The sequence below is a fragment of the Hemicordylus capensis genome, chromosome 4, assembly GCF_027244095.1.
Source record: "Hemicordylus capensis ecotype Gifberg chromosome 4, rHemCap1.1.pri, whole genome shotgun sequence".
Classification (NCBI taxonomy): Eukaryota; Metazoa; Chordata; class Lepidosauria; order Squamata; family Cordylidae; genus Hemicordylus; species Hemicordylus capensis.
In genome coordinates, this window is record NC_069660.1 from 71,798,819 (window position 1) to 71,825,727 (window position 26,909).

At 45.0% G+C, this 26,909-nt stretch overlaps 1 protein-coding gene across 9 annotated transcripts in view; it reads right to left on the reverse strand.

The window, feature by feature from the left end:
* PRICKLE4 (prickle planar cell polarity protein 4) overlaps positions 1-26,909 on the reverse strand; it is a 42,218-nt gene that overhangs the window by 12,589 nt on the left and 2,720 nt on the right. The window contains exons 2-4 of one of the 9 annotated variants that reach the window (XM_053246184.1): positions 10,240-10,366; positions 2,195-2,426; positions 523-630 (exon numbers count right to left, since the gene is read on the reverse strand). In XM_053246184.1, coding sequence (XP_053102159.1) covers positions 523-630; positions 2,195-2,426; positions 10,240-10,256 — 357 coding nt within the window. In that variant the 5' untranslated portion in view covers positions 10,257-10,366. Of the gene's footprint in view, positions 1-522; positions 631-2,194; positions 2,427-10,239; positions 10,367-14,973; positions 15,030-15,496; positions 15,513-18,724; positions 18,820-26,909 lie in introns of those variants that run through there. The other 8 variants (XM_053246185.1, XM_053246191.1, XM_053246188.1 and 5 more) reach the window with 8 other exon arrangements.

The following is a 26,909-nucleotide window of genomic DNA, read 5'->3' on the forward strand; positions in this document are numbered from 1 at the left end:
ATCCTTTTTAAAAGTGGCAGTTTTCTTCTATTTAGCAGTGGGAGAGCAAGGATATCTTTTCAACTCAGCATAGCTCTCTCCAGCGGCGGCTGCTGGTGGTTTCCTTACTATCTTTACAGACTGAACCCCTTTGGCACAGGGAACCATCTTTTCATTCCTGTTGTATGCAAACCATTTAGAATAACTCTTTTTGTTGAAAAGTGGAATAGAACTATTAACACTATTACTACTCTTCATTTAGAAAATCCATACACCTGTATTTTATGGGCTCTTGCACAATAGCTGTGTGTTTAGACACCAGTTAAAATTGAGGAGTAGCTTAGAGTTGAAACAACAGTGTGCAAACCAGGTCGAACCACTGCAAAAGCAGGTCAAACCACTGCTAGGTTTATTACTGCAGTGAAAGGAGTGGCCACATAGTAGCTTGGGGAAAAGAGAGCCTTGGCAGGGTTTTTCTAACCAAGGTGTGCACAAGGCAAAAAGAGCCTAGAAAAGTCCGAATGGAATGTCCATGTGTCTTACATCGCAGTCTTGTGGGGGCAGCTGCTGAAGGAGAGTTTTGACACGGAGCCAGGTCTGAACGGCAGAAGGGCCTGCATCTGATGGGTAAGAACCAAAGTGTGGTAATGCCTGCAACAGCAAACAAAACAGGAAAGCTGTGGTTTCCGTAGTGTCTGGGGAACAATGTTGTGTTCCCTGGCACAGAATTGAGATGTTTCCCATGGGAAAGAAAGAAAGAACAGAACAGAATCTGACATTCTGCTGAAGGACTAATGAAAAGGTTCCAGCAGGGCAAACAGGAGAGCTAGCTTCACATTCTTCTGCAGGAGCATCTGCTTATGGGAGAGAATGCTACAAAAGGCTCTGGCTAACATAGGAAACTGCCATATACTGAGTCAGACCATTGGTCTATCTAGCTCAGTATTGTCTTCACAGACTGGCAGCAGCTTCTCCAAGGTTGCAGGCAGGAATCTCTCTCAGCCCTATCTTGGAGAAGCCAGGGAGGGAACTTGGAACCTTCTGCTCTTCCCAGAGCGGCTTCATCCCCTGAGGGGAAAATCTTGCAGTGCTCACACATCAAGTCTCCCATTCATATGCAACCAGGGCAGACCCTGCTTAGCTATGGGGACAAGTCATGCTTGCTACCACAGGACCAGCTCTCCTCACATACAGTGCAGTGTGGCACCCATGGAAGAGGGATGCATGCATGCGCGCCTTCCGTCCCAGCTGAGAGCTCATCATTACAGCAAGCAGTGGTGGAAACTGTTACATGCACAGTAAGGTGTGTGTAATCGCTGCTGTGCCACTACGCAATTATTTCCAATGTTGGTAGTGGTGCAGCAACAGATATGCACACCTTACTGTGCATGCAACAGCCCCCATGGCTGCTCACTATGAGCACAGGATCTCAGCTGGGGCAGAGGCTGTGTGTGTCCTTTCACTGTGGCACAATGTGCTGTATGTTAGCCTCTGTTTCTCTAAACCAGGCCTGCTCAACTTCAGCTCTCCTGCAGATGTTGGCCTACAACTCCGATAATCCCTGGCTATTGGCCACTGTGGCTGGGGATTATGGGAGTTGTAGTCCAAAAACAGCTGGGGGGCCACAGTTGAGCAGGCCTGCTGTAAACCTAGCCCTGCCCTGTTGCGTGTGTACTAAAGTCAAACACTGTTGAATGAAGCAGAGTTTATTCTACTGGTTCTTATTGTTCCCTCTTCAATCCCTCTTCCACCTTGTCTGGAATCAGGACTTGTACAAACAGAAGTGCAGCAGATTGGGGCCCCTGGAAATAACAGCCCTCTATCAGGCAACTGCATTGGTGCTATTCTGCTGTCTTGAGCAAGAGCACTCTTGGACAACTTTGCCAATGTTCTGTTACATGGCAGATGGAGCGTTGTGCAGTATGCGAGCCAGTTTTTCTCCCCCCCCCCCTATTTCTTTTCAAGGAACGACCTGGCTCCTTATTAAATAATTCCTAACTGCATTAAAATTTAGGCCTGCTGCAGCTTTTCCCATCACATTGCACAAAATGTGTCCAGCTGCACAATAGAATAAACTCTGTCATGTCCCTAAGAAGTATCAACAGCAGCCTTGCAACTGGCACCAGGTACAAGGGAAAAGATCAACTTCCACAAAAGAGAGGCCGTAACTCTTCTAGGAGAAGCTCTTGCAACATCAAGACACATTTCCACATACACATATCAGAAAGCAGTGTTGATTCCCTACTTCTGCCGGTGGGATTTCTGTGGTTGGTCCTGAATAATCTTCCAGGGCGCAGCCAGAATCACTGTCTGAAGAGGACGCTGGCAGGAGGGCAGCTAGAGTTCCAGTGCATGGAGCCGTCTCTTTCTGGGACCATGAAGGGCTTGGTAGGGACATCCGCTGAAAGAGGGTGCCAGAAAAGACCGTCTGTGATAGGTGGAAGATGCTGAGGAAGGAGGGGGGAAAAGACTAAATGACATGAACACTGCTTAAAGTCCCTGTTCTTATGCATACTCCCCATACGCACTAATTATTCTATGTGCTGCAGTCTCTCATTTGTACAGTGGGCAGCATCACTGGTTAGTGTATGAGCACTAATACCATAACAGAGTTTTTGGTTCTACTATCAGGGTTGGAGGGAGGATAGAAGCACAACACCCAGACAAAACACTAAAGAGAAAAAGCTTGGTTTTCCTCACCAGCTGCATTAGTGTTCTTGTCAAAATAAAAAGACTGTCATATTATGTAGGCATAACATATACTGGCAGCTCCCTGAAATACCAGGTCTAACAGCTTCTGTTCAAACTTGCACACAGTAAAGGGGTGTGTGTTTCTGCTCCTCCTAAATTATCTTATCTTCAAGTGTATTATGCAAACCACTTCTGAATTAAAATTACTATTTCATTTGCAAAATGCAGAAATTCCCCACCCCCAGTTGTTAGAGCAAGATCTAGAGTAAAATAAGTGAAGAGAGAGGTGGTTTCATGAACGTATAATGAGCAACATGTTCATGGCTGTCCTGACTTTGGAACCCAGATCTCCGAGATCCAAGTTCAACATTTGTCCCTACTGATCAATAATTTTGAACTCTCATTCAAAAACCTACTGTATATGGTGTCGGGGAAGCAGCAGTCGGCAGCAGCCTGTGTTCTAAATCATGCCCCTAGTCCCCTTTCTCCTGCACAGCCCTGGGCACCACAGCCACTTCCTTAGTGGCCATCTCAGTGGCAGCTCACCTGTCTTGCCACCAGGCCTCTGCCCACACCCACATCCTCCTCCTCTGCTAAAGCTCCAGAGTGGTGACTCCTAAGCTTTGCCCATCCGCTGCGTGGTATTAAAACATCACGGCCAGGCAAAAGATGCTGGGCCATGATGTCTTTGTCGTGCCAGTGGCCAGAGAAAGCTTAGGAGCTACCATGGAGGTGGCAAGCCAGCAGGGAGAGGAATGGGAGAGAGGAAGCCTTGGGGGCAGAAGAGGCAGCAGGTGAGCAGCCCAGGGGCGCAGCAAGGTTGGAGTGGGCCCAGAGACAAGATTTTTAAATGCCCCCCCCCCAAGCTCAGCTCATGAAGTAAAGAAATCTTAAATGAGGCTGAATAGTGGTAACAAAAAGCAGAGTAATCTCATATATATATATATATATATATATATATATATATATATATATATATATACATACACACACACACACACACACACGCGCGCGCGCGCACACACACTATGTGCCACAACAGATCATTATCTTAAATTATTTTTTTAAAGGTTTTGTAAATTGTGGACGATGCAAGTCATTTAATGGTATTAGAGAAAGACATGCTGTCCTGGTAGCTCCAGGTCTTAACACTCACATCAATTTCGGAGAATGAATGCAACTGAAGGAAGCCCGGGCAGGTGCATGCCTGGGGGCGTCAGTCATGTGACTTGCTTCTGGGGGGTCCCCTAGGCAGTGGCCCCCTGACAACTGTCTCCCCTTGCCCTATTATAGTTACACCCCTGGAGCAGTGCCTGGAACATATAGTGGCACATATTCTTAGCACACATTTGCTCAATTGTAGCTCTACCCCTGAGAAGCAGTCTAGTTTTACCCATAAAAATTTAAGTAGTGAGTGCATTAAGCATCGTGTTGGTAGACAGCCTCTTTCCTAGCTCCTGTTTCTTTTCGCAGGAAAACTCTGGATTCATGGAAGAACACAAGAGCATAGACTGCTACTAGGTGCCATAGAAGAAACTGACATCTGCTTGGATGAAGTAGCAGTGCCATGAAAAAACTGAACAAGTGCTACAGCTGTCTAGAATGGGTGGTGCACACACCCCACCCCACCCCCGCCACACACACACACACAAAGGATCATGTGCTTCCTTGAGTAAGCCACAACAAAAGAAGTGTGTTTGAGGCTGGAGAGCCTTTAACCTATTCAGACACCCCAGAATACAATCAAAGTCAGATTACCAAACCAGTTATGTAGATTAGACACAACAGAGCCCTTTTGTTCTGTGCTTCCTCCTCTGAACAGCATGCCCACCTTCAAGTATGGTCCCTTTGTTTGAAACCTGAAATTTTCATTTTGGGATTTTGCAAAGGACAGAACTTTATAAAAGGACCTCCCGTGTGTGTGTGTGTCTGTGTGTGTGTCTGTGTGTGTAAAGCTTGAAAGGAGCCCCTCTTGATCACAAGGAGCCCAGTGGGAAGAGAAGCTAAGTACTACTCCCTCTTTTCAGGGGCGTAGCTATAATTGAGTGGATGGGTTCAAAGAACATGGGCCACCCAGCTCCTGAGGGCCCTCCAGTTCCACCCCTCCCTATTTTCTTCATTAGGTCTCTCACTCCAAAGGGGCCTCCAGGGAGAGGGGTAAACATGGGCCCCCTCTCCCCTAGCTACACCCCTGCTTCTTTTATATTCTCAGGAAAGAAGGTCTGAAGTGTTGACTAGCAGCTGACAACTTCAGCTAAGAAATAACTTTCAAATAAACAATCTCCAAATAATCTAAACAGCTAACAAAACCAGTCATGAAGGTAGAAATCCAGCAGGGGAGGGAGCAGTTCCCAGTGTATTGTACGAAGTGTTGCATGTATGACTATCTGCTTGATGGGCAGAAGTTGTGGGTGTGCTCTTGGTGCAAGAAGCTCCTGGATCTAATGGAACAAGTTTGTTCCCTCGAAGCCAAGGTGGCTGATCTAGAGAAGCTCAGAGAGGTATGTTGATGAGACCTTCAGGGACATGATAGAGGCATCCCACTCCCAGGCTGATAGCTCCTCTGCTATCATGGAGAATGAAGGTCCATTAGAAGAGACTCCTGTGGATGATGAGCCCATATCCCTTGACACAGGGTATACACACCCAGGGGGCGGGGGCCTCCTAGTAGTGGGTGATTTGATCATGAGGGGTGTAGAGGGATGGGTCTGTGACCTGCATGTAGACCACATAGTAACTTGCCTGCCTGGTGCGAAGGTTGCGGACATCATGCGGCATCTAGATAGGCAATGCTAGAGAGGAGCCAGGTGTCGTGGTGCATGTTGGCACCAATGGTGTTGGGAAATGTAGTCAGGAGGTCCTGGAAGCAAAATCTAGGCTGCTAGGTAGCAGATTGAAGTCCAAGACCCACAAGGTAGCATTCTCAGACATGCAGGATCAAAGAGGCTGGCAGAGCTGAGGAGTCTCAATGTGTGGATCAGACGGTGGTACCAGGAGTAGAGGTTTAGATTTGTTAGGCACAGGGATACATTTTGGGACAAGACGAGCCTGTACAAAAGGGACAGGCTCCTTTTGAACCAAGATGGAACCAGACTGCTGGTGCTTAAAAGCAAAAAGGTCACAGAGTAGCTTTTAAAATGACACCTGGGGAATAGCCAAGAGGAGCAGGGCAGAATCCAGTTCGACAAATGCCATCCTTAAGGTGTGAGGGTATAAATGCTTCAGAAAAACCAGAAGAGGACAGAGTAGAACCAGGTAACGAGCAGGCAGAAGGATGTGCTAGCTGGTCAAAGAGATCAAATGGCCATAAGAAAGTTAGCACACATCAGGTAAGAGATTCAGCATATAGGTATATGTCAAGGCCAATGTGTATATGCCAATGCCAGAAGCCTCCAAGCCAAGATGGATGAGCTGGTGTGCTTGGTTGCTAATTAAAACATAGATATAGTGGGCATAATGGGAACACGGTAAAACAGTGAGAACCAGGGGGACCCTGTTATTCCTAGATATAAACTCTATAGAAAGGTCAGGGAGGGGCAAAGGGAGGGGTGGAATAGCACTGTATGTTAAAGAAGGGATAGAATCCAGGGTTGCCAACATTGCACAGTGCAGGACAGTTGGCAACCCTAATAGAATCTCACAAGCTAGAACACCTAGAAAGACCAGAGTCCTCCACAGAAACACTGTGGGTGACAATACAAGGACATGAAAATACATTGAAAGGAAATGTTACTAGGAACATGCTATCGCCCGCCTGATCAAAACGCTGATGGTGACTGGATTGCAGAAGGAAATCAGAGTCATCAAAGACAGAGCTGTAGTAATGGATGACTTCAATTACCCACACACAGACTGGGTAAATTCACATTAAGGTAATGACAAAGAGGCCCAATTTCTAGATACACTGAATGACTACGCCCTAGAACAGTTGGTCATGGAACCAAACAGAGAGAAGGCAACCTTGGACTTAATCCTGAGTGGTGCCACAGGACTTGGTGCGAGATGTCATTGTCATGGAGCCTTTAAAAAGGCACCTTTTACAGCGGCGATTCTCTTATATTTTAGCAGGGGGCAGTGGCAATCGACTCTATTCAATTCCAGCACTTCATTCCTCTTGTGGTTGTTGCTGGGTCTGCCTTATGTTTCTTTTTAGACTGAGAGCCCTTTTAGGAGAGGTAAGCAACTTATTTATTATTTATTTTTCTATGTAAACTGTAAAATGTTGTTGAAAAAGTATTACATCATAGTCGTAGTCCTTGAGTGGGACTGCTATGGGGAAACCTGCACTAGATTGCCCCGGGCATTTGTGGAAACCAGAGCCCTTGGGTCACTTTCTGTGTGGACTTGGCATGGGATCATCCCTCTGCCTAGCTGCCTGAAAGCCTCTAAACTCCAGAGTGGAAACCTAGAGAGACCTTTGAGGCTAGTTCATTTCTTATGTGGGCTTGCTGTGGGGTAACTACTGCACTTGACTGCCCGAGAACCTCAGTGAGAACCCCCAGTGCGCCCCTTTGCTAGCTCTGGGAATTCACACTGCCAAAGACCTTGATGCCATGCATGTGCCTCTTCTTGCCTTCCTTTAGCAGAACCTTTGTAAGGGGTGCCAAATCTTCTACAGATTCAGAAGTCATCCCTTTTGGCATCATGTACAAAACAGCAGATATGAGCAGGTAACAAACTGCTCCTTCGCCTCCATTCTCCTCTCTCTCCCCCCACCACCCCCTTCTGCTCACATTTATTTATTTATTTAACATGATTTTATACCACCCAAAACTTGCGTCTCTGGGCAGTTTACAACAAAACAAAAAGAGAAAGAATAAAAAACATTAGTTAAAACAAAAACAAAATATTTAAAACATTACAACAATTTAAAGTTTTTAAAACGATATTTTAAAACAGCATTAAAACCATTAAAACAATATTAATTAAAAGCCTGGGTGGACAGATGTGTCTTTAAGGTCCTTTAAAAAGCTTTCAGAGATGGGGAGGCTCTTATTTCACTAGGGAGTGCATTCCAAAGGCTCGAGGCAGCAGCGGAGAAGGCCCGTCCCTGAGTAGCCACCAGAAAAGCTGGTGGCAACTGCAGACAAATCCCTCCAGATGATCTCAATGGGCGGTGGGGTTCATGACGAAGACGACGTTTTCTTAAATACCCAGGGCCCAAGCTGTTTAGGGCCTTATAGGTTATAACCAAGACCTTGTATTTTGCCTGGAAACATATAGGCAGCCAGTGTAGCTCCTTCAGTACAGGAGTAATATGGTCTCTCCAAGACCAACCTGGCTGCCACATTCTGGACCAACTGTAGTTTCTGGTCTACATACAAGAGCAGTCCCACATAGAATGCATTGCAGTAATCCATTCTGGACCAACTGTAGTTTCTGGTCTACCTACAAGGGCAGCCCCACATAGAATGCATTGCAGTAATCCAGTCTGGAGGTTACCAGCAGACGTACCACTATTTTGAGGTTGTTCAACTCAAGAAATGGATGCAGCTGGAGTATCAGCTGAATATGATAGAAGGCACTTCTGGCCACTGCCTCAACCTGGGACACCAGGGCGAGGCTTGGATCCAGAAGCACCCCTAGACTGCATACCTGTTCCTTCTAGAGAAGTGTGACCCCATCCAGAACAGGCAGATCAAAATCCTCTCCTGAGTTCCAATCCCACACAATAAGTACCTCCATCTTATCTGGATTCAGTCTCAGTTTGTTACCTCTCATCCAGCCGATCACTGCCTCCAGGCAGGCATTTAGGGCGGTTATGTTAAACAACATCGGAGACAATATGGAGCCCTGAGGCACACCATATAAAAGTTCAGATTTTGAAGAGCAGTCTCAAAGGGACACCATCTGGAACCTGCCTGAGAGGTTCAAAGCAAAGCAGTGCCTCCCATTCCCAACCCCCTCAGACGCTCCAGAAGGAAACTATGGTCAATAGTATTGAAAGATGCTGAGAGGTCCAAAAGGACCAACAGAGTTACATTTCCTCTGTCAATTCCCAATTGGAGATCATCCATCAGGCTGACCAAGGCAGTCCCCACCCTATAGGGGTGGCACGAAAGCCAGTTTGAAATGGATCAAGATAATCAGTTTCCTCCAAGACTGTCTGGAGCTGGGAGGCCACCAACTTCTCAATTACCTTGCCCAGGTACGGAAGGTTGGAGACAGGCCTGTAGTTATTCAACTCTGAGGGATCCAAGGTATGCTTCTTCAGAAGCGGTCTAGTAATTGCCTCCTTAAGACAAGGAGGCATCTTACCTTCCCTCAGAGACACATTTGTAATCTCTACCAGGCCTTCTACAACAACCCCACTGCCAGATAGTATAAACCATGTCAGGCAAGGGTCAAGAGAACAAGTGGTGGGCCGCGCCAGTCACAAATTGGAACTGATCCAACCTAATCACATAAGAGAAGTCTCTGGACACCTCCATATCAGACACTGAAGTAACTGTGGAGATTGAGTCTAAGTCGGCCCGAATACGAGAGATTTTTTCCACGAAGAATTCGTTAAACACATCACAGTGGGTAATCAATGGTTCCAGATTCTGAGTCAAGAGAGGAGGGACACATACTAGACTCCTCACAACCCTGAACAACTCCGCCAGACGTGAACTTGCGGATGCAATACGGGCAGAAAAGAATTGCTTCTTTGCCATACGTATTGCCTGAGCATAGGTCTTCAAATGAGCTCTATGTTGCAATCTGTCAAACTCAAGCCAAGTCTTTCTCCAAGTCGCACTCCAGTCATCTACCTCGTTGCTTCAGTCCCGGTAGTTCTTCCGTATTCCAAGAGGCCAGTTTTGAAGCGGGTCAGATAGGACACTTAGGAGCAGTCATGTCTACTGCCCCGGTGAGTTTGATGTTCCAATTCTCCACCAGGGCATCAACAGGATCACCGGCAGAGCCAACACTAAATCCCTCTAAGGCTTCTTGAAATCCTATTGGATCCAATAACCTTCTTGGGTGGACCATCCTAATAGGTCCTTCGCCCCTATGAAGGTGGGAAGTGATCGTGAGTCCAACCTTAACCAGATGGTGGTCCATCCATGACAATGGGAAAATCACAGGATTCCCCACCCACGGAACACCACTCTGATTAGAGTGAAAGACCAAATGAAGCGTGTGACCAGCAATGTGTGTCAGCCCCGAGACCACTTGGGATAGGCCCATAGTTGTCATGGACGCTATGAACTCCTGAGCTGCCCTGGACAAATCGGTCCCAAAGTGAACACTGAAGTTCCCCAGCACCACAAGCCTGGGGGACTCCAACACCAAGCCCGAGACCAAGTCCATCAGCTCAGTTAGGGACTCTGTTGAGCAGTGGGGCAATCGGAACACCAAGAGAAGTCCCAGTCTATCCCTGGTCCCCAAACTTAAGTACACACATTCTATATGGTCCGACACTTTAACAGGGATCCTGGTAAGGGCAAGGTTATTCTTATCAACTACAGCCACTCCACATCCCCACCCACGGCCCCTCACCCGCCCCTCAACAGATTACCCTGGAGGGAGAAGCTGGGACCACACTGGGCCCCCAGCCTCCCTCAGTCAGGTCTCTGTAATACATACCAGGTCGACGCCTTCATCCAGAATCAAAACATGAATGGTTTCTGATTTGTTCTGGTCTGACCTGGCATTACAAAGGAGCAAGGTGAGGTTCCAAGGTTGATTGGCACTGCTCCCCAAGGTCAAAGAGCTGGTAAGATAGCCGAAAGGGGAAACAGCTATTAAGTTTCCAAGTCCACTTCCTCTGTAACGGCCTGCTGACCTGCCAGTGTTACTTCTTCTGTTCCCCACCACCACCAAAACTGCCACCCCACAGTCAGTGGACACGCCCCCTGTGTCCCATTCCAATGCCTGCCAGCCATTATGCTATTAGAACCTACTCTCCCTTCTCTTCTACTCCTTGGGAGCTGCGTTCATTCTCAGCTCAACTGTGGCAACATCAGGGTTGCCAAATATCACCATTTGCATTGTGCTTCTGCTTTACCAACATATATTATGTCTTGGTTTCAAGCAGTGTTCCCTCTAAGGTGTGCACATATGTGTGTGCTCACACAGTTTTTGCTGTCCGCTCTGTTAATTTTAGATCCTGCTCAGGTTGAATTACGATGGTCCTACTCTGAATGCACATGCACGCAGAGTGCCTTGATACTGCTGCCCAGAACAACACTCATTCCACACAGAGATGGAAAAAATTAGAGAGAACACTGGTTTCAAGCCTCATCTCCAAGCCTGCTGCTCTTCTGGGGAACTCTAACATTGGCATATGCCTCTGTCCAGACTGAGGCCCATTTGTTATGCACACCTGCAACCTTTGCTTTTCAGCCAAATCTCCCAGTTTGTTCTGAGAACATAAGATACACACATGTATAGTATACACATCTGCAAGCTGGCATGGTACAATTGCTTGTTAGCTTCCAGGAAACATTTAGGCAGCCATTGTGGAAGACAGAGCACTGGAGCCTGGGTCTGATCTCACACAGGCCATTCCGCTGAGTGCCCAATGATGCCTAGAAGTAAAGACGAAGATTCCAACCTGTAACCCTCATATAAGTATCCGCGTAGACTTGTAAATAGTTCTTTCTCTGGTTGGCTACAGTAAGCAAGGCCTGCTTCAGGTAAACACACAAGGAAGCTCTTGTGAGCTGGAAGAGTTCTTTTTATTTTTCCTTTAGCTCATCATTGAGTCACAAATGAACACCACACACAGGTAAGCCTAGCTACTAGCATAAAACAGAACGAAGTTGTGGGCCACTTACTTCTTTCAGTTAAGAAAATAATTCTATACCTGGCTAGGTCTCACCGGGCGGGTGGGAGAGAATTTTCTTCATATCTTTCACCTAACACCTGTTCTGAATCTCAGGAGAGCATGCAGATAGGGGGCTTCAAAAAGAGACAAACCCCAAAACACACAGGACAAAGAGAGCTCTTGCCAAGCTACCTGGAGATAACAGGAATTCTCTGGCTTTAGCAGCAAGAGCTGCTGGCTCAGCTAATGACTTGGCAGGCCACATGTTGTTGTGGGGAAAGGGCATTTGCATTCATCATAGTGAAGCAGTGGCCGTAGCCTATAACAAAAGAATGGATGAAAAAACTACACTTGACAGCCAGATAGACTCTGGGAGAAATACGAATGCGAACTGGATTTCTGTGCTCCCTGAAACAGAGTACTTAACATAAACTAGCTTCTTATATTCTCCTAAGTTTGACCAACGATCTATTTAGCTCACTGTTGTCAACTCCAACAATGGCAGTGGTTCTCCAAGGTCCGCCACTGAATTATGGCTTCTCCTCCTCCTTCCTTTGACCCACACCAACTTTTTATCCTCAGGGGCAAAAATACTGACTGACATTCAAAGCAAGAAAGAGAGCAGCCTAGCTGAGCTTCCCAGCTAACTGCACAGGTGCACTGAGGGAGCAGCAATAGTTGATCTCCTTCCGCAGGAAGCCTTCTGTGCCATTCAAAATTATGTCCCCAAGGCTTCCCACAGGAAGGAGGCTTCCTGGGGAAGGAGAGGGCATCAAAACCCGCTGCTTCCGGGAAGCACCTATGCAGTTAGTTGAGACATTCTGTTAGGCTGCACTCTCACTGCACCATTCTTTTCCTTGCTCTGAATATCAGCTGGTGTCACGATATATTTGCATAAGGACTACATCTGAGTTGATGTTCGCCTCTAGGAGCAGTTTTCAATACTAGAATTCATGACTGGAACATGTGATGTTATAAGAGTGCCATTCCCACATAAGGCAAAAATTGAAGGTAGTCATTTTGGTCTATATGAAAAAAAACTCAAAATGCAACAGCAAAATACTTTTATTAAGCACAAATTAAAAAGTCATAAAGTAGTGAGCAAGCTTTCAAGTTCACCAGAATTCTGCTTCAGCCTCCAGACATCTGAAATCAGACAGAGGGCCTTACGGATCAGGCCCAAGTACCCTTAACTTTAAAAATTAAGCACTGATAAAAAACACAAGAGTATGAGGAGGAATAAAAATGGTCTGCCAAGTCCAACTTATTTATCCAATTCACCTGAAATTTGGCACACAGTAACTAGGTGACAAGCGCCAGCACCTTTCCAAATTTGGTGCAGATCCATTAAGAATGATTAATATATAACAGTTTGAAAACTTAACCCGAATAAGCTATTTTTAAAAAATGGCATTTGGGGAAAGCACTGTGCCTTTCAGAGATGCATCAGGCAGGAATGTATCAGGTGCATATCAAGTACATCCCTAGCAAGTTATTTGGGAATGCAGCACCTGCTGAATTTCTGTTTAGACACATGCCCCTTAAGCCCAGTGTTCATCCAAAAGACCAAGGCACAGTGTGGGTGCATGGAGCCGAAGTTTTAAAGCCAGCACAATATAGAAGATTGTACAAAGTCTTTACTGCCTACATAACATGCAAGTTACATAATTGCACTTTAACTTGCAATCACTTTTTAGAATATCAGTGACAATTTTAAGCACCTTAATTCTAATCTTAAACTGAAGGTTATCTTGTATAATGTAAAGGTGTTTTGCTTGAAAAACATCTCCAAGACTAACGACAGAGTGTTATTATAAGAGTGATGGGTGGTTTGACAGTGCTATTGCTATCTTCCAAACAGATCCAGTTTTTTGTCCTTGGGCAAGCTCTGAAAAAAAGTATTATGTGGGTTTTCAGCATGGCTCGTTTTGAACAGGGGGAAAACCACCTGTGGTAGGAAACTATTGACTAGTGATCATATCAGTGGCCAGGTTGGTCTCTGGGTCATCTTGGAGAGACCACATCACTCCTTTGTTGACAGAGTTACACTGGCTGCCAATAGGTTTCTGGGCAAAATACAAAGGGCTTGTCATAACTTATAAAGCCCTAAATGGCTTAGGCCCTGGGTATCTAAGCGAAGTCTTCTTCATTATGAGCCCCACCACCCATTGAGGTCATCCGGAGAGGTCCGTCTCCAGTTGCCGCCAGCTCGGCTGGTGGCCACACAGGGACGGGCTTTCTCAGTTGCTGCCCCGAGACTGTGGAATGCGCTCCCTACTGAGATACGATCCTCCCCATCTCTGACAATTTTTAGAAAGCATTTGAAAACCCACCTCTTCACCCAAGCTTTTTCCATTCTTTAAAACTTTAAAGGTTTTAATTCGTGGATGATTTTTAAATTGTTATATTGTTTTAAGTTTTTGTATATATTTTAACTTGTTTTATACTATTGTTAACCACCCAGAGATGAAAGTTTGGGGTGGTGTACAAATGTAATAATAAATAAAATAAAAATAAAAAATAAATATCACAAGCAATGTAATTCTTCTCCAATTCCAATCTCCGGATCAGTTTGGCAAATATTTGTTTAAATGCTTCTGATTTTGTTTGAACAAAAAAGTGAACAAGAATGAAAGTACATGCTGCCTTGAAACATTTTCTAAAAGATTCATCCTGAGCTTTCCTAATGCACAAGGGGTACAGTGAGACTGTGGGTTGGCAAACCATATTGGGATGAAAAGCACCTCATTGGTCCAGTGTATGACTTGCTTGTACAAGGAAGGAGAGCTGGTCTTGTGGTAACAAGCATGAATTGTCCACCCTGATTTGCATTTGAATGGAAGACTACATGTGTGATCACTATAAGATATGCCTCTTAGGGGACACTCTGGGAAGAGCACCTACATGCTCGCATGCAGAAGGTTCCAAGTTCCCTCCCTGACAGCATCTCCAAGATAGGGCTGAGAGACTCCTTCCTGCAACTTTGGAGAAGCCGCTGCCAGTGTTGGTAGACAATACTGAGCTAGAAGGACCAAGGGTAGAAGGCAGCTTCCTATGCTCCTAACTTGCTGCTATGCACATCTGTAACAGAAGCTGCAAAACTGGATTAGCACGGCACATGAAGAATCTATTGCAACCACCCTTAAAATGTCATGTCTTTTTTCATTCAAGTGCTTGACAAGATTGCTTCCACCACAACTGAACAAAATAAGAACACAAGAACAGCTATGCTGGATCAGGGTCTAGCTAGTCCAGCATCCAGCTTCACACAGTGGCCCACCAGATACTTCTGGGAAGACCACAGGCCAGGGGCGTAACAAGGCTGGAGTGGGCCCAGAGACAAAATTTTAAAATGGGCCCCTCGCTGATACACACGTCACAATATATAGCCATGTGACTTGCCTCTGGGGGCCCCCTTGAGGCGTGGGGGCCCCCAGGCAGCCGCCTCCCCTTGCCTAATAGTAGTTACGCCCCTGCCACAGGCAAGAGCTGAGGGCATGTCCTCCCTTCTGCTGTTGCTCCCCTGCAACTGGTATTTAGAAGCATCTTGCCTTTTAGGTTGAAGGCGGCCTACCAGGGCTGCTCAGCTTCGGCCCTCCTGCAGATGTTGACCTACAGCTCCCATAATCCCTGGCTATTGGTCACTGTGGCTGGGGATTGTGGGAGTTGTAGTCCAAAAACAGCTGAGGGGCCTAAATTGAGCAGGCCTGGTATAGCCCTCAGACTAGTATCCACTGATAGACTTGTCTATCATTTTAAATCAATGTATCATTTTTAAATGGTGCAGAAAAACCCCAATCTGCACAGCCCAATGTTGCATGTTGGCACTGTGATTATTCCTCACCTACAGTGTGGACAGACCTGTATAAAGGTGGGCTGAACATGGGCTGCTGAGGATGGATGCACATCTAACCTTGAAAAATGGCCAGTATGAATGGACCCTGCAACTGTCAGCTTGCCTTCTTTATGTCTCCATACATTATAGTGCACGAGCTGTTTTAATATGCAGATCTATAGAACAAATTAATTTTACTGGATGCAACTTACAGTTGAAAGTTTATGCATGCCACTTACAGATTTTGCTGCCATGCGTACAGCTGTGGAAACTCTTCAAGGAAAGTACTTCCTACTCACTGTGCTGATGAGGGACTAAAACTTTAGAACTGACGGGAATGTGTTGTTTTGCTTGCCTCCTTCCAAGAACAAAAGACATTATTTCTGAAGGGAAGCTGCCAAAGCTTTTCCAGCCAGCAGCTGCTCAACTGGTTCCAGTGCTGAACATGAGCCAGTGTTTCTTTATATATGTGTTTAAAAGATTGACACCCTGTCATTCAGATTTAAAAACTCACAATAGTGGCCTGTGGCATCATCACTCACGGGGGTTGCCAGATCTTCTGAGTGGTTTTCTAGACTCTAAAAAACACTATAATCAGTGAACAAATATAAGCCGAGAGCTTACTGAGAATTCAGCTCCTCTGCAGATTCTTTTTCCCCAGGATCTGATGGGGTGGTTACTTTGATGAAGGCTCCTGGTGTGATTTACGCTATGCTCCCTGCTGATCAGTTCTTGCTTTTCATGATTCCTTTTCCAAACTTGTTTTCTGGAGAATTGAGTTAACCACAAAACATAAGAGCTGACTAGGAGGGAGTACAACATGGATCACACCAGGAGTTTTCTTTCAATGTGACCTCACTATCATTTCCCATAAGAAAAGACAGTGAACATCTGCAAGAGGGTCGAATTATTTGTCAACATTTTCCTTCTATTTATCTGCAAGCTCTATTTATAGTATCTTTTAATGCCATCTACAAAACCTCTGAGGCTCAGATCCTAAGACCCAGTGGGCAGAGCCTTGGAACTCAAGGACAGAGTCTATCAGAGCAAAAATGGGGCTGGCACTATTTTGTGGTTATTTTTCTAAATCTCTCTAACTGATGTCCAGTAGACAATTATTTCCCTCTTTCCTGTGTGTTCTCAATGTGCATATATATTTATTATACTTCTTGGTCACTCTCCACCATGGAAAGAGCCAGAAAAAAGCAAAGCTCAAAACAAATGTGGTGCTCAGTTACATGATTCTTCCCCTCAACAGTTTGCATTGAAAATAACAAAGCAGCCTTGGAGGCTGTGAGGAGGGTGTGAAGAGTAACGGGCAAAGGGCCCCGGGTGGAAAAGAGGCTGGTTAGCCCTTGCTCTTTCTGATGTTGTGTTGACTCAAAATTGCAGTCCCCAAACTCTTTTCCTGTGCTGTAGGTGGCAAAGGAGTTTGAGGGCATTGTCCCTGTGCTTGCATTAAACACACACATGTGCACACACACACCCCAACCCCAGAACTGAGCTTCACATGTGGTTTGAGCCTGATACTGCTGGAAGAACATATAGGAAAAGGAGGATGGTTTAACATTTAGAATGGCGAGAAAGATGGAGGTATGTTATATGAAAAGTTACTTGTTCTTAGATTCCAGTCCCTCACCCCAAGATTAATTTCTTTTGGAGACCCTTGAAAAGGAAGTTAAACCCCTGAAACCTTGGCTCAAATCCTGAGACCAGATAACCCTATCACATACTGAGGAAAATCTATGACCTCTTTCTCCTTGACTTGGAGCCAAACAGCAAAAGCCATGCAGTTATCACTAAGAGTGCATATTGGTGGGGGGATGCAAAAATGGCTACATGTCATAGGACCCAGATGGGATTTTCATGGTGGGGAGGAAGTAGGGTTGCCATATTCTGGTTTTCCAAATCCAGGTGCCTAATTTGCATATTACATACATTGATTGAAAATAATTTTGCATATGCAAATTAGTAGTTGCACTTGTATTTGCTCTGGATATCTACCAACAATAGTTGGGGAAGATATCTTTGCCTGGTCATTTTCCTTGACATTAACAGCGGCAATAGAACAACAAAAAAGCACAGCTTTTTCATTAAGGCTGCAATTCTGTATACACTTATTTGAGGGAAGATCTGATTGAAACCGAGGGTGCTTACTTCTAAGTAGGCATGTGTTGAACATATAACCAAGAAAGTCCTTAAACATTACAATACATAGCCTGGTAGACAATCAGTGATTTACATCAAAACCAAACTATCCTCTCAACTGCCTAATAGAGATCCTCTGCTGATTTTTTTTTAAAGCAACATTCCACAGGGGATTATTGTACTTGTGAAAGTGGAATCCTCCCAGAAAGCCTCCTGTGCTCTCCCTCTCTTAATCCAAGTCCAGCGGTTCAGCAGAATAGTAACTGCACGTTTTGCTCCATAACTCCGCTTCTACAAGGGCTGGAGCTTAGCTCCCCCCACACCTTTTTAAAAAAATGAAAGCAAATTCAGCAAATCTGGGTGGGCTCAGCAATCCGAGAGAGATGCTTAAAATCCGGGTGAAACCCGGAATTCCGGAGGGCATGGCAACTCTATGAGAAAGAAATACACTCTAACCCGCACCCTGTTTTCCCACTGAAAAAATCACCTCTTGAAGCAGCCATTTTTGCTTCAGAAGCAAATTGCTACTTCAAGGAGGTATTTTCAGTGGGCAAGTGGAGTGCGGGGAGTGAACCTCCCCCTTCCTGCCTGCCCCAGTTCACCTCTCTGTGCAGCTGTTTTTCACACACGCACATCCATGTACACCCACAAAAAGAGGCACTTCTGCTCAGAATCACACCTCTAAAGCATGTATTATGTAGCTTAGCCCTTAATGCCTAACAGATTAGATTGTAAAACTGTCAATAAGACTGTAACATTCAGATTCTACATGGGGGACTTCATGGTTGGATGCTTCCCTGCCCATAAAAACTAGTGGAGCTCAGACTTATCTTCCTGATATGATAGTTTTCTAGGTGTAAGAAGTCTCTGTAATTCAATACTGGAGAGCATTCAACCATCTCCTGCCTGCAGCCTGAAGCCGTAAAGTCTTGGAATATTTATTACCTCACCAGCTGCTCGTGTGAATTAGGCATTTTCACTGTGACAAAGTTCAACAACCCTTGAGCAAAAGCCAATTCACACAACCTTGATGTGGGCTTCATTTTCTTGCTACGCTAAGGTTTAAAAACCCTACTTTTTAGGCAAACCTTTAAAAATTTGGGCTTCTGCCCCCTCCAGAGGAGGAGGAGGGTTAATAAGGGGTGGGCGACTAAAAGCAAAACACAAAAGGTAAAAGAAAGAAGAGAGACACTAAACCAAAAGAGAGAGGCTAGAACAAAATATACGAGAGAGAGAGAGAGAGAGAGAGAGAGAGAGAGAGAGAGAGAGAATATAGCAGAGCTATTTTGTTTTGTTTTGAAGAGCTAAAGAGAAGGCACCTTGATCGGAGCTGTAGATGCTTCCACGGGCGACAAAGAACTGAGGGAGAGCTGCCATGGCAGCAAGGAGGGGTGGAGTTACTGCCAAAATGTAGCAGAGGAAAAGAGCTTTAGAAGGTTCCTGATGCAGCTCCTGCGCAGGTGCGAGAGCCAATCAGTATGAACGGAGAGATGACAATTAGAAGCACCTAAGTTACAGGTAAGCAACCTGCTGTTTCAGTTTCATTCTTGGTGATTAGATTTTATTATTAATTTATTATTTATTATTTATTTATATTTATTTTGTTATTTAGATTTTTTATTATTATTGGAGAATAGATTTTTAACACTGTGAAGTTGTTTATTTTTTAAAATAAATAAATGTTTTTAAGATGCTTCGACAACTGCAGAGGCAGGGTAGGCATTCCATTCAACACACTTTGAATGCACATGCTCGGACTGGTCGTGTTAATCAGCTTGGTATATGCCAAGATCACAAGTATATATGATCTTGGGCATGGTGTGCAAAGGAAAAAAAAAGAGTTGTCAGTATTATGTTGGCATCTGGGCATGAGGCAAGCCAATCAACACTGTGACTGTGCTAATTCCACTTAGGCTGACACAGTCAATCCTATTTCAAATAAACATCCTCAAAACACTATGTGAGTCAGTCCACAATTAATAATACATCTTCCAAAGCCAACATTTTCCCTAGTGTAGTCATCATACCTGCAAGGTCAATGCTGCTGCTACTCAGAAGTTTATTTCAAGAGACTGGCTTTCTCCAGGTTCCTGCACGAGAATGGGCTTTAATCTAAATGCTGTAGAAAATAGTATTTCTCCCCTCACCAGGCTGCATTGTTAATCATTTCCTGAAGCTTGGACAGGGGGCTTACACAAGGCACCTTTGCTGGTTAATGGTTACTCTGTGGGGGAAATAAAAGAGACTCATCCCCCACGTTTTCTTTTCCACCACTGGCTTGCTCACTTCCTTCCTCCCTCTCTCATGTCTGTTTCCAAAACAAAAGCAAGATGGCAGTTTGATGGCTCAGTTCAGCTCCTGAGGTTGCTTGGATTCCTTCCCAGAGATGGATTCTCTTTTTGCTAAATTTCCTGTCGCAGCACCAAGCAGTACAGAGAGAGAGACTGAATGGGGCAGACATAGGAGACTGGCATAGTCATGAATGCTCAGCAGTTATGCCTTTCGAAACCGTGGAAGGAGGTGGCAAGATAATGTACAACAAGAACCCTGTTTCAGCAAGCACGATTGTGAATGGTTCTTCAGTTTAACTGGCATGAATCCCCTCACCCAGTCAGAGAGAGAGTTCAGCCTGCCTGCTTTAAGAAGGCATCCTCTGGGGCACTTCACTTAAAGGACATTCAGAGGGTCCTAGAAGGACTACAAGACTGCTTTTGTAACTTTCTACCATTGCCCAGAACCCCTCCTGAATGTTATGAGTGCCTGCCATTGGCCTGTATATAGCTTCCCACAAATCCAGCTTTACAGTTTTTTCATTATTTAGGATTGATGGTAGTGTTATTGACTCTCCTCTTCCACAGAGTAATTTGGAGCTGAGAGGACACAAGGGACAAGCTGGAGACTTTTTAACTTCAGCAGCCGACTGAAATATCTTGGCTTAGTAAGCAAGCAACTCTATTGCTGGGATTCAGCCACATGCCTGTTTCTGGCCCTGAGCTGTCTCTTCCAGTATAATTAGCACAGAGAGCTCAGGTTACTCTCTGTGCACCTGGGTCAATAATTAACTCAGCAAATTAAGTGGTGAACAGGAGGAAAAACAAAGAGATCTGATTTTGCTTGTTCCCACCACATTACTTCCCAGAATGCTGCAGCAGTGATGATAACCTAGCTAGGGAGCAAAAGGAGTCAGAAACTCCCGTTTCTGAAGAGAGGGTTCCAAAAAGAACTGGCCATGTTAAGAGTTTTCTAACTGTATATATGCAGAAAGGGGTGGGCAGAATTTTTAAGAACCTCTCTTGAAAGGTGGTGCTTTTAAACAGACCAAATTAAGCCTAGCTTGATTGATAATATCCAGGTGCAAGCAAATTTCTGAAGGGGTAGGGCTGATCTGTACATTTTCAGATCAAAACTAAATGCTGAAGACATCCAGAACACACACAAGTAGTCTTAAGTAGAACTCATGGAGCCTATTTTCCACTTCTTTTTAAATGGTGATGCTTACCTAGGACCACCTCCCATCCCTTGTGCTGTGAATTTGGTTTGTATCAGACTGTTAGAACAGGGGTTAGAAAAAGGATGTTGCCAATATTTAAGCGGCCACCATCTTAAAACTAAATGGCAGATTGTTAAAAAAAAAAAAAACCCCGGGGTCTCCTTGGCCCCCTTCCCATGTGCTGTAGCTTATAAAGGTAAAGTGTGTGCCATCGAGTCGATGTCGACTCCTGGCAACCACAGAGCCCTGTGATTGTCTTTGATAGAATACAGGAGGGGTTTACCACTGCCAGCTCCCACGCAGTATGAGATGATGCCTTTCAGCATCTTCCTATATCGCTGCTGCCCGATATAGGTGTTTCCCATAGTCTGGGAAACATAGTCTGAGAAACAAACAAGCAGGGATTCAAACCGGCAACCTCTGGCTTGCAAGTCATTTTCCCACAGCGCCATTAGGTGGCTGATATCAGACTATAAATGCAAACGTTAATAGAGGGAGGCACATGGACACTGTGACCTCATAAGTCTTCTTCCCTACAAAACCATAGTCTACGAACAAGTGCAGGTCTACCTAACAATTGCCCCATGGAGACCACAGACAGCCTCAGGGTGGCAGACAGTAACCATACCATGTAAAGTGGAGTACCAAGTGGATTGCTGTCATTAGGTGCATGTGGTGCAGACTCTCTCCATGCAATGGGGGAGAATCCATGCTTCAAACTGACTGTCTGTAGCAATCATAACATACTGACTGGCACAGAGATCCTGACTGTGGTTCTCACCCGTAAATCCTGTCATAGGTATTGAAGTCAAAATGCAGATTAAGAGAACAATTTAGAACAGTTTGGAATGGCCTTCCCCCCACCTAGTTCATGATAATAGAAAAGCTGGAACTGGAAACATGTAAGTAGTAAATCTCTGATAGAGGAGAGAGCCAGAGCTCAGCAGCAGGACCCATGCTCTGGATGCAGAAGGTCGCCAGTTCAGTCCCTGGCTGGCATACCTAGGTGGAGCTGAGAAAGATCCCTGCCTGAATAATAATAATAATAATAATAATAATAATAATTATTATTATTATTATTCAATTTCTATACCACCCTTCCAAAAATGGCTCAGGGCAGTTTACAAAGAGAAATAACAAATAAGATGGCTCCCTGTCCCCAAAGGGCTCACATTCTAAAAAGAAACATAAGACACACACCAGCAACAGTCACTGGAAGTACTATGCTGGGGGTGGATAGGGCCAGTTACTCTCCCCCTGCTAAATAAAGAGAATCACCAAGGTGAAACCCTGGAGAGCCATGAAAACAATACTGAGCCAAATGCACCAATGGTGTTGACTCAGTAGAGGGCAGCTTCATATGCTCACATTCCGTAACACCTGTACCTGACAACTCCTGGGCAGAAGGACCCTCCTGCTTGTTACAAACTCCCACGATTCTTGTCCTCAGCATCCTACTCACTGGAGTCAGATGCAGCAGGCAGAACTAACTTCCTAGGGGCTCTTATATAACCACTGATTACACAAGCACACACAGTTAGCAACCTCAGGTAGAAAGGAGCCCAAACACTAACTGAGTCATGGAAAGCGCAAAACATTCTATCTTCTTCTTCCAGGTCAGACATGGAGGTGGCTGTAGTACTACCTGCTTTCCCCATGGCTCAGATGGCCTCCAAAATGGTCAAGCTGGTCAGGCTGACTACCTCTTCCACCAGAGCTATCAAAAGGAGTTAAAGATTAATTCCCAAACCATGTGCCTTGAAAAAACCGTCAGTCTTATGACACACGTTGCAGCCAGACACCTTGCTGAAGCTAAGCAGGTTTCGGTCTGGTCAGTGCCTGGATAGGTGACTGCTTGGGAACCCCATGTTTGCCACCTTGTGGAAGAAGGTGGAATAGAACTGTAACGAACAAATGGCATGCTGTGAGAAATAAATCAGATAATTAAAGCAATACAGGAAGATGCTGAAAGGTATCATCTCATGCTGCACAAGAGGCGGCAATGGTAAACCCCTCCTGTATTCTACCAAAGAAAACCACAGGGCTCTGTGGGCACCAAGAGTTGACACCAGCTCAACAGCACACTTTAAGCCCCAAGGACTCATCTATATAGTTCCAGCGCCCTAAGACACACCCCCTGCATCTGACATCAGGTGCAGGGGGCGGGGCAACCAACTTCACCCCGCCGCTGCTCCTACCTCATTGGGCTGACGCCACTGCTGCCACACTGCCGGTTGTCCCTGCCCCGCCTCCGCTTCTCATCTTGGCTTCCGGGGGGGGGGGGAGGGATGACATTTGTCCCTCTTTGTCCAATGGATGCCACATCCATGAAAAGGAGGACTCCTCTCCAGGCGGAGGAGGATATCGAGTTATGTTAATCAGTGGAGGATATGGTTATGTTAATTTCACACTTTGGCCCTGACGGTTTTGAAACAGATGCAGTGAAGGGGAGCTTTAACCCTCCCCCCTCACATGGTCCCAAGTCAGATCTGGCCTACTTGTGGCTGCTATTTACATCAGTGGGGGGCGGGACACCACAAACACTGCTCAGGACCAAATTACATGTTAACACATTGTTTTGCCCTAAAAGTAGACCTTTGGGGGCGGGGTATGAGAGTGAAGCGTGTGTTCTATTTTTAAGTCAGAAAGAAAGTGTAATTCACTGGTAGAAGTTGGGAGAATGCAGAGCTAAAAGAACAGATAAAGCTGCTTTACTGGCTGGTCTCACCCGCCTACTGAGGTTTCCTGAGGATTAATGTCCCTTGCACAATGGTTTATGTGACTAATCAATCAGACTGGCTGTTGGTCACAGGCAATTCTTTGTCATCAGTCCTGGTAATTAGTATATACCATCTCAATCTAGCTGTCCTACCTACTCAAAGAGAATGGTTTCCTTTTGTTCCCCCCACCCTGCCCCAACATCTGATTACTAGTGAGTGGGCTTTTTACATTTGTTTTCTTGAGCCCCTGGTGGCGCAGTGGTAATACTGCCGCCCTGTAACCAGAAGGTTACAAGTTCGATCCTGACCAAGGGCTCAAGGTTGACTCAGCCTTCCATCCTTCCGAGGTCGGTAAAATGAGTACCCAGAATGTTGGGGGGCAATATGCTAAATCATTGTAAACCGCTTAGAGAGCTTCGGCTATAGAGCGGTATATAAATGTAAGTGCTATTGCTATTGCTATTCTTATACCCCTTCAGTCTTATGAACACAAAAACACAGCTAGCATCAAACTGACACAAAAATTACCATTTAAAAAAACCCAAAATTTATAACATAAAGACAAATAACTAGCATTAAAATAATTCGTGTAGATTTTCTCTCTCACCATGTCCTCCTAACAATCTTTTTTCACCCCTGGCTATTGTTAGGCAATCCCACATTTGATATGTATCTTCAACATTTTTCAAGCTAGTCTTTTCAGGGTCAGGTTTCTTCACAGGAAACAAAACAGGAGACCACAGACTTGTTTAGAGACTTACAGGTTGAAAACTGGAATAATAGGATTACAGCAGCAAGCATGGCCACTGTTGTCCCAAGACAGAATTAACACAAGTATATCAGGTCAAAAGTCAATTAGTCCAGCAACCTGTTTCTCTTTGCAATATTGGGTAATCAGATACCTACGGGGAACTTTTGAGCTTCCCACAAAGGCAACAAACCTATCATTTGTTCCTAGCATCTGGTATACTGCCTCTGAACATGGAGGCTCCATTTAGCTATCATAGCTGATAGCTATTGACATGATTAGAGTAGGGATGTGCACGGAACTGGTGGGGCGTGGCTCCCGCCATGTTTCCCCCACCAGCACTGTAATTTAAAAGGTTCCGGTGGGGCGACAGCATACCTTCCTGCCGCCCTGTTGCCTTGACCGGAAGTACGCTGCACGCGCATATGCAAGCGATGTAAAAGGGCCTCCAAACAGGTTCGTGCACATACCTAGATCAGACAAATTAATCAAGGATGGGTCTTTTTGCAAGTCATCCAAGCTATTGGCCATCGACACATCCTGTGGCAAAGTGTTATATATGTTAACTATGTATGATCTGAACTTACTGCTAATCAATTTCATTGGGTGACTTTCAAGTTCTGGTGTTAAGAGTGAGAAAAATCTCACTGTCTATAAAAATCTAGTGGTTAGAGTGCTGGACTAGGACAGGGGAGACCCGAGTTCAAATCCCCATTGAGCCATGATACTAGCTGGGTGACTCTGGGCCAGCCACTTGTCTCGCAGCCTAACCTACTTCACAGGGTTGTTGTGAGGAGACACCTAAGTATGTAGTACACCGCTCTGGGCTCCTTGGAGGAAGAGCGGGATATAAAATGTAATAAAATAAATAAAATAAAATAAAATAAATAAAAGGGGCTTAGACAAACTCATGGAGGACAAATTTATCAATGGCTACTGGTCTTGATGGCTATAAGCTGCTTCCAGGTTCAGAGACAGGAGGCCTTTGAATACCAATTGCAGGGGAGCCACAACCAGAGAGGAGGCATGCCTTCATCATCTCTTGTGGGATTCCCAGAGGCATTTGGTGGGCCAATATGGGAAACAGGATGCTGAACTAGTAGATCCCAAGCCAGATTCAGCAAGGTTCTTACTATGTTCTTATCCACCCTCTTCATACCATACATGATTTTACAAGTTCTATCATGTCCTTCTTTGTGGTCACCTTTAAAAACTAAAAGGCCCCAAATTCTATAGCTCCAAAAATACTCCAATATTTTAATTAAAAGTATAACACAGTATGCAGCTTTACATCTATTTGCTGATTTGGCATAATTTATTCCAGGTGCAGAATTTTGGTTTTTTTGGTGCAAAACCTGGACTTCATTGTTCGAGAGTGAGTATACATGGTTTCAGCTACAAGCACTGAAGACCACAGCAGCCCATTAATGTTTATTTATAGGTGGAGTGAGTACCTCTGGCAAGAAATAATGTAGTGCATCATCATTACTTGTCACACAAACATGTTTCACAAACATGGTGTAGAAAGCAACAGATGGTGGTTCCAGGAGCCTGCTGTGAAAAGCCAGTCTGTAGATTGCATATGTAAGGTGGGCAGTTCAATCTGGCCTCCTGCTTTAGCCTCCAACATGCTGAGAAAACATAGCAAGGCTATCATGGCGCCATATGCTGCAAACATAGCAGTGGTAACTGCATGAATCTTTGGTGATCTGTATCGGATCAGAGCCTGTAGTCATGGGGTCGAAAGGAGCAGGGATGGAAACTAAGGGCAATGTCACAAGAATGCACTGCAGGCATTGTGTCACACCCACAATCCCTGCCAACACAAACATTCAGAATGCACTTCCACTGGAAACAGACCCATAACCTGCTGTGCTTTTTTCATCATTCCTCCCAATGCCATGATCTAATGCTGTGCTTGTGACTGCACTATATGGAAAAATGGAGGTTAATTTCCACCCTGACCTGTATTTGACTTTAAGATTGGTAGAGTGGTATGCACACACACCCTGCATTATCCTGAAAAAAGCCACACAATTACAGCTCTAATCAGTCTGGGTGTGGCTTCAGCAGTCTTATCTCATGCCAGACTGTACCTCTTCAAAGAAGAACATATTTCTCCAAAGACAAATGGGATGGATTTGTATAAATCAGAAACAATGATGTCTGCAATTTAAAAAGAGCACAGAAAGAAGCAGAATAGAAGAGGGGAACAGAAAGACCCACCACAACAGCTAACACCACGCCTAGCAGGCACAGGTTTCAGCTGCTCTGCAGACAAACCCTAACACACCTGTATCCTTAGATATGACCTGTGAATGAAACTGTAGGCAAGAAGCAACTTGAAGCAATCCTAAGAACAGTGATGACCTTACAGGACCTTTCTATAGAACCTGGGAGAACAACCTCTGACCTCACTTCAGCTTTAGTTTTTCTAGCAGGGGATTTTTAAGGAGCAGATCAGATGGGAGCTGAAATAATTTGATGGAAGAGAGCAAACACTCCTAACAACATAAAGGGCTTTTGACTCACTACTTTTTCACAAG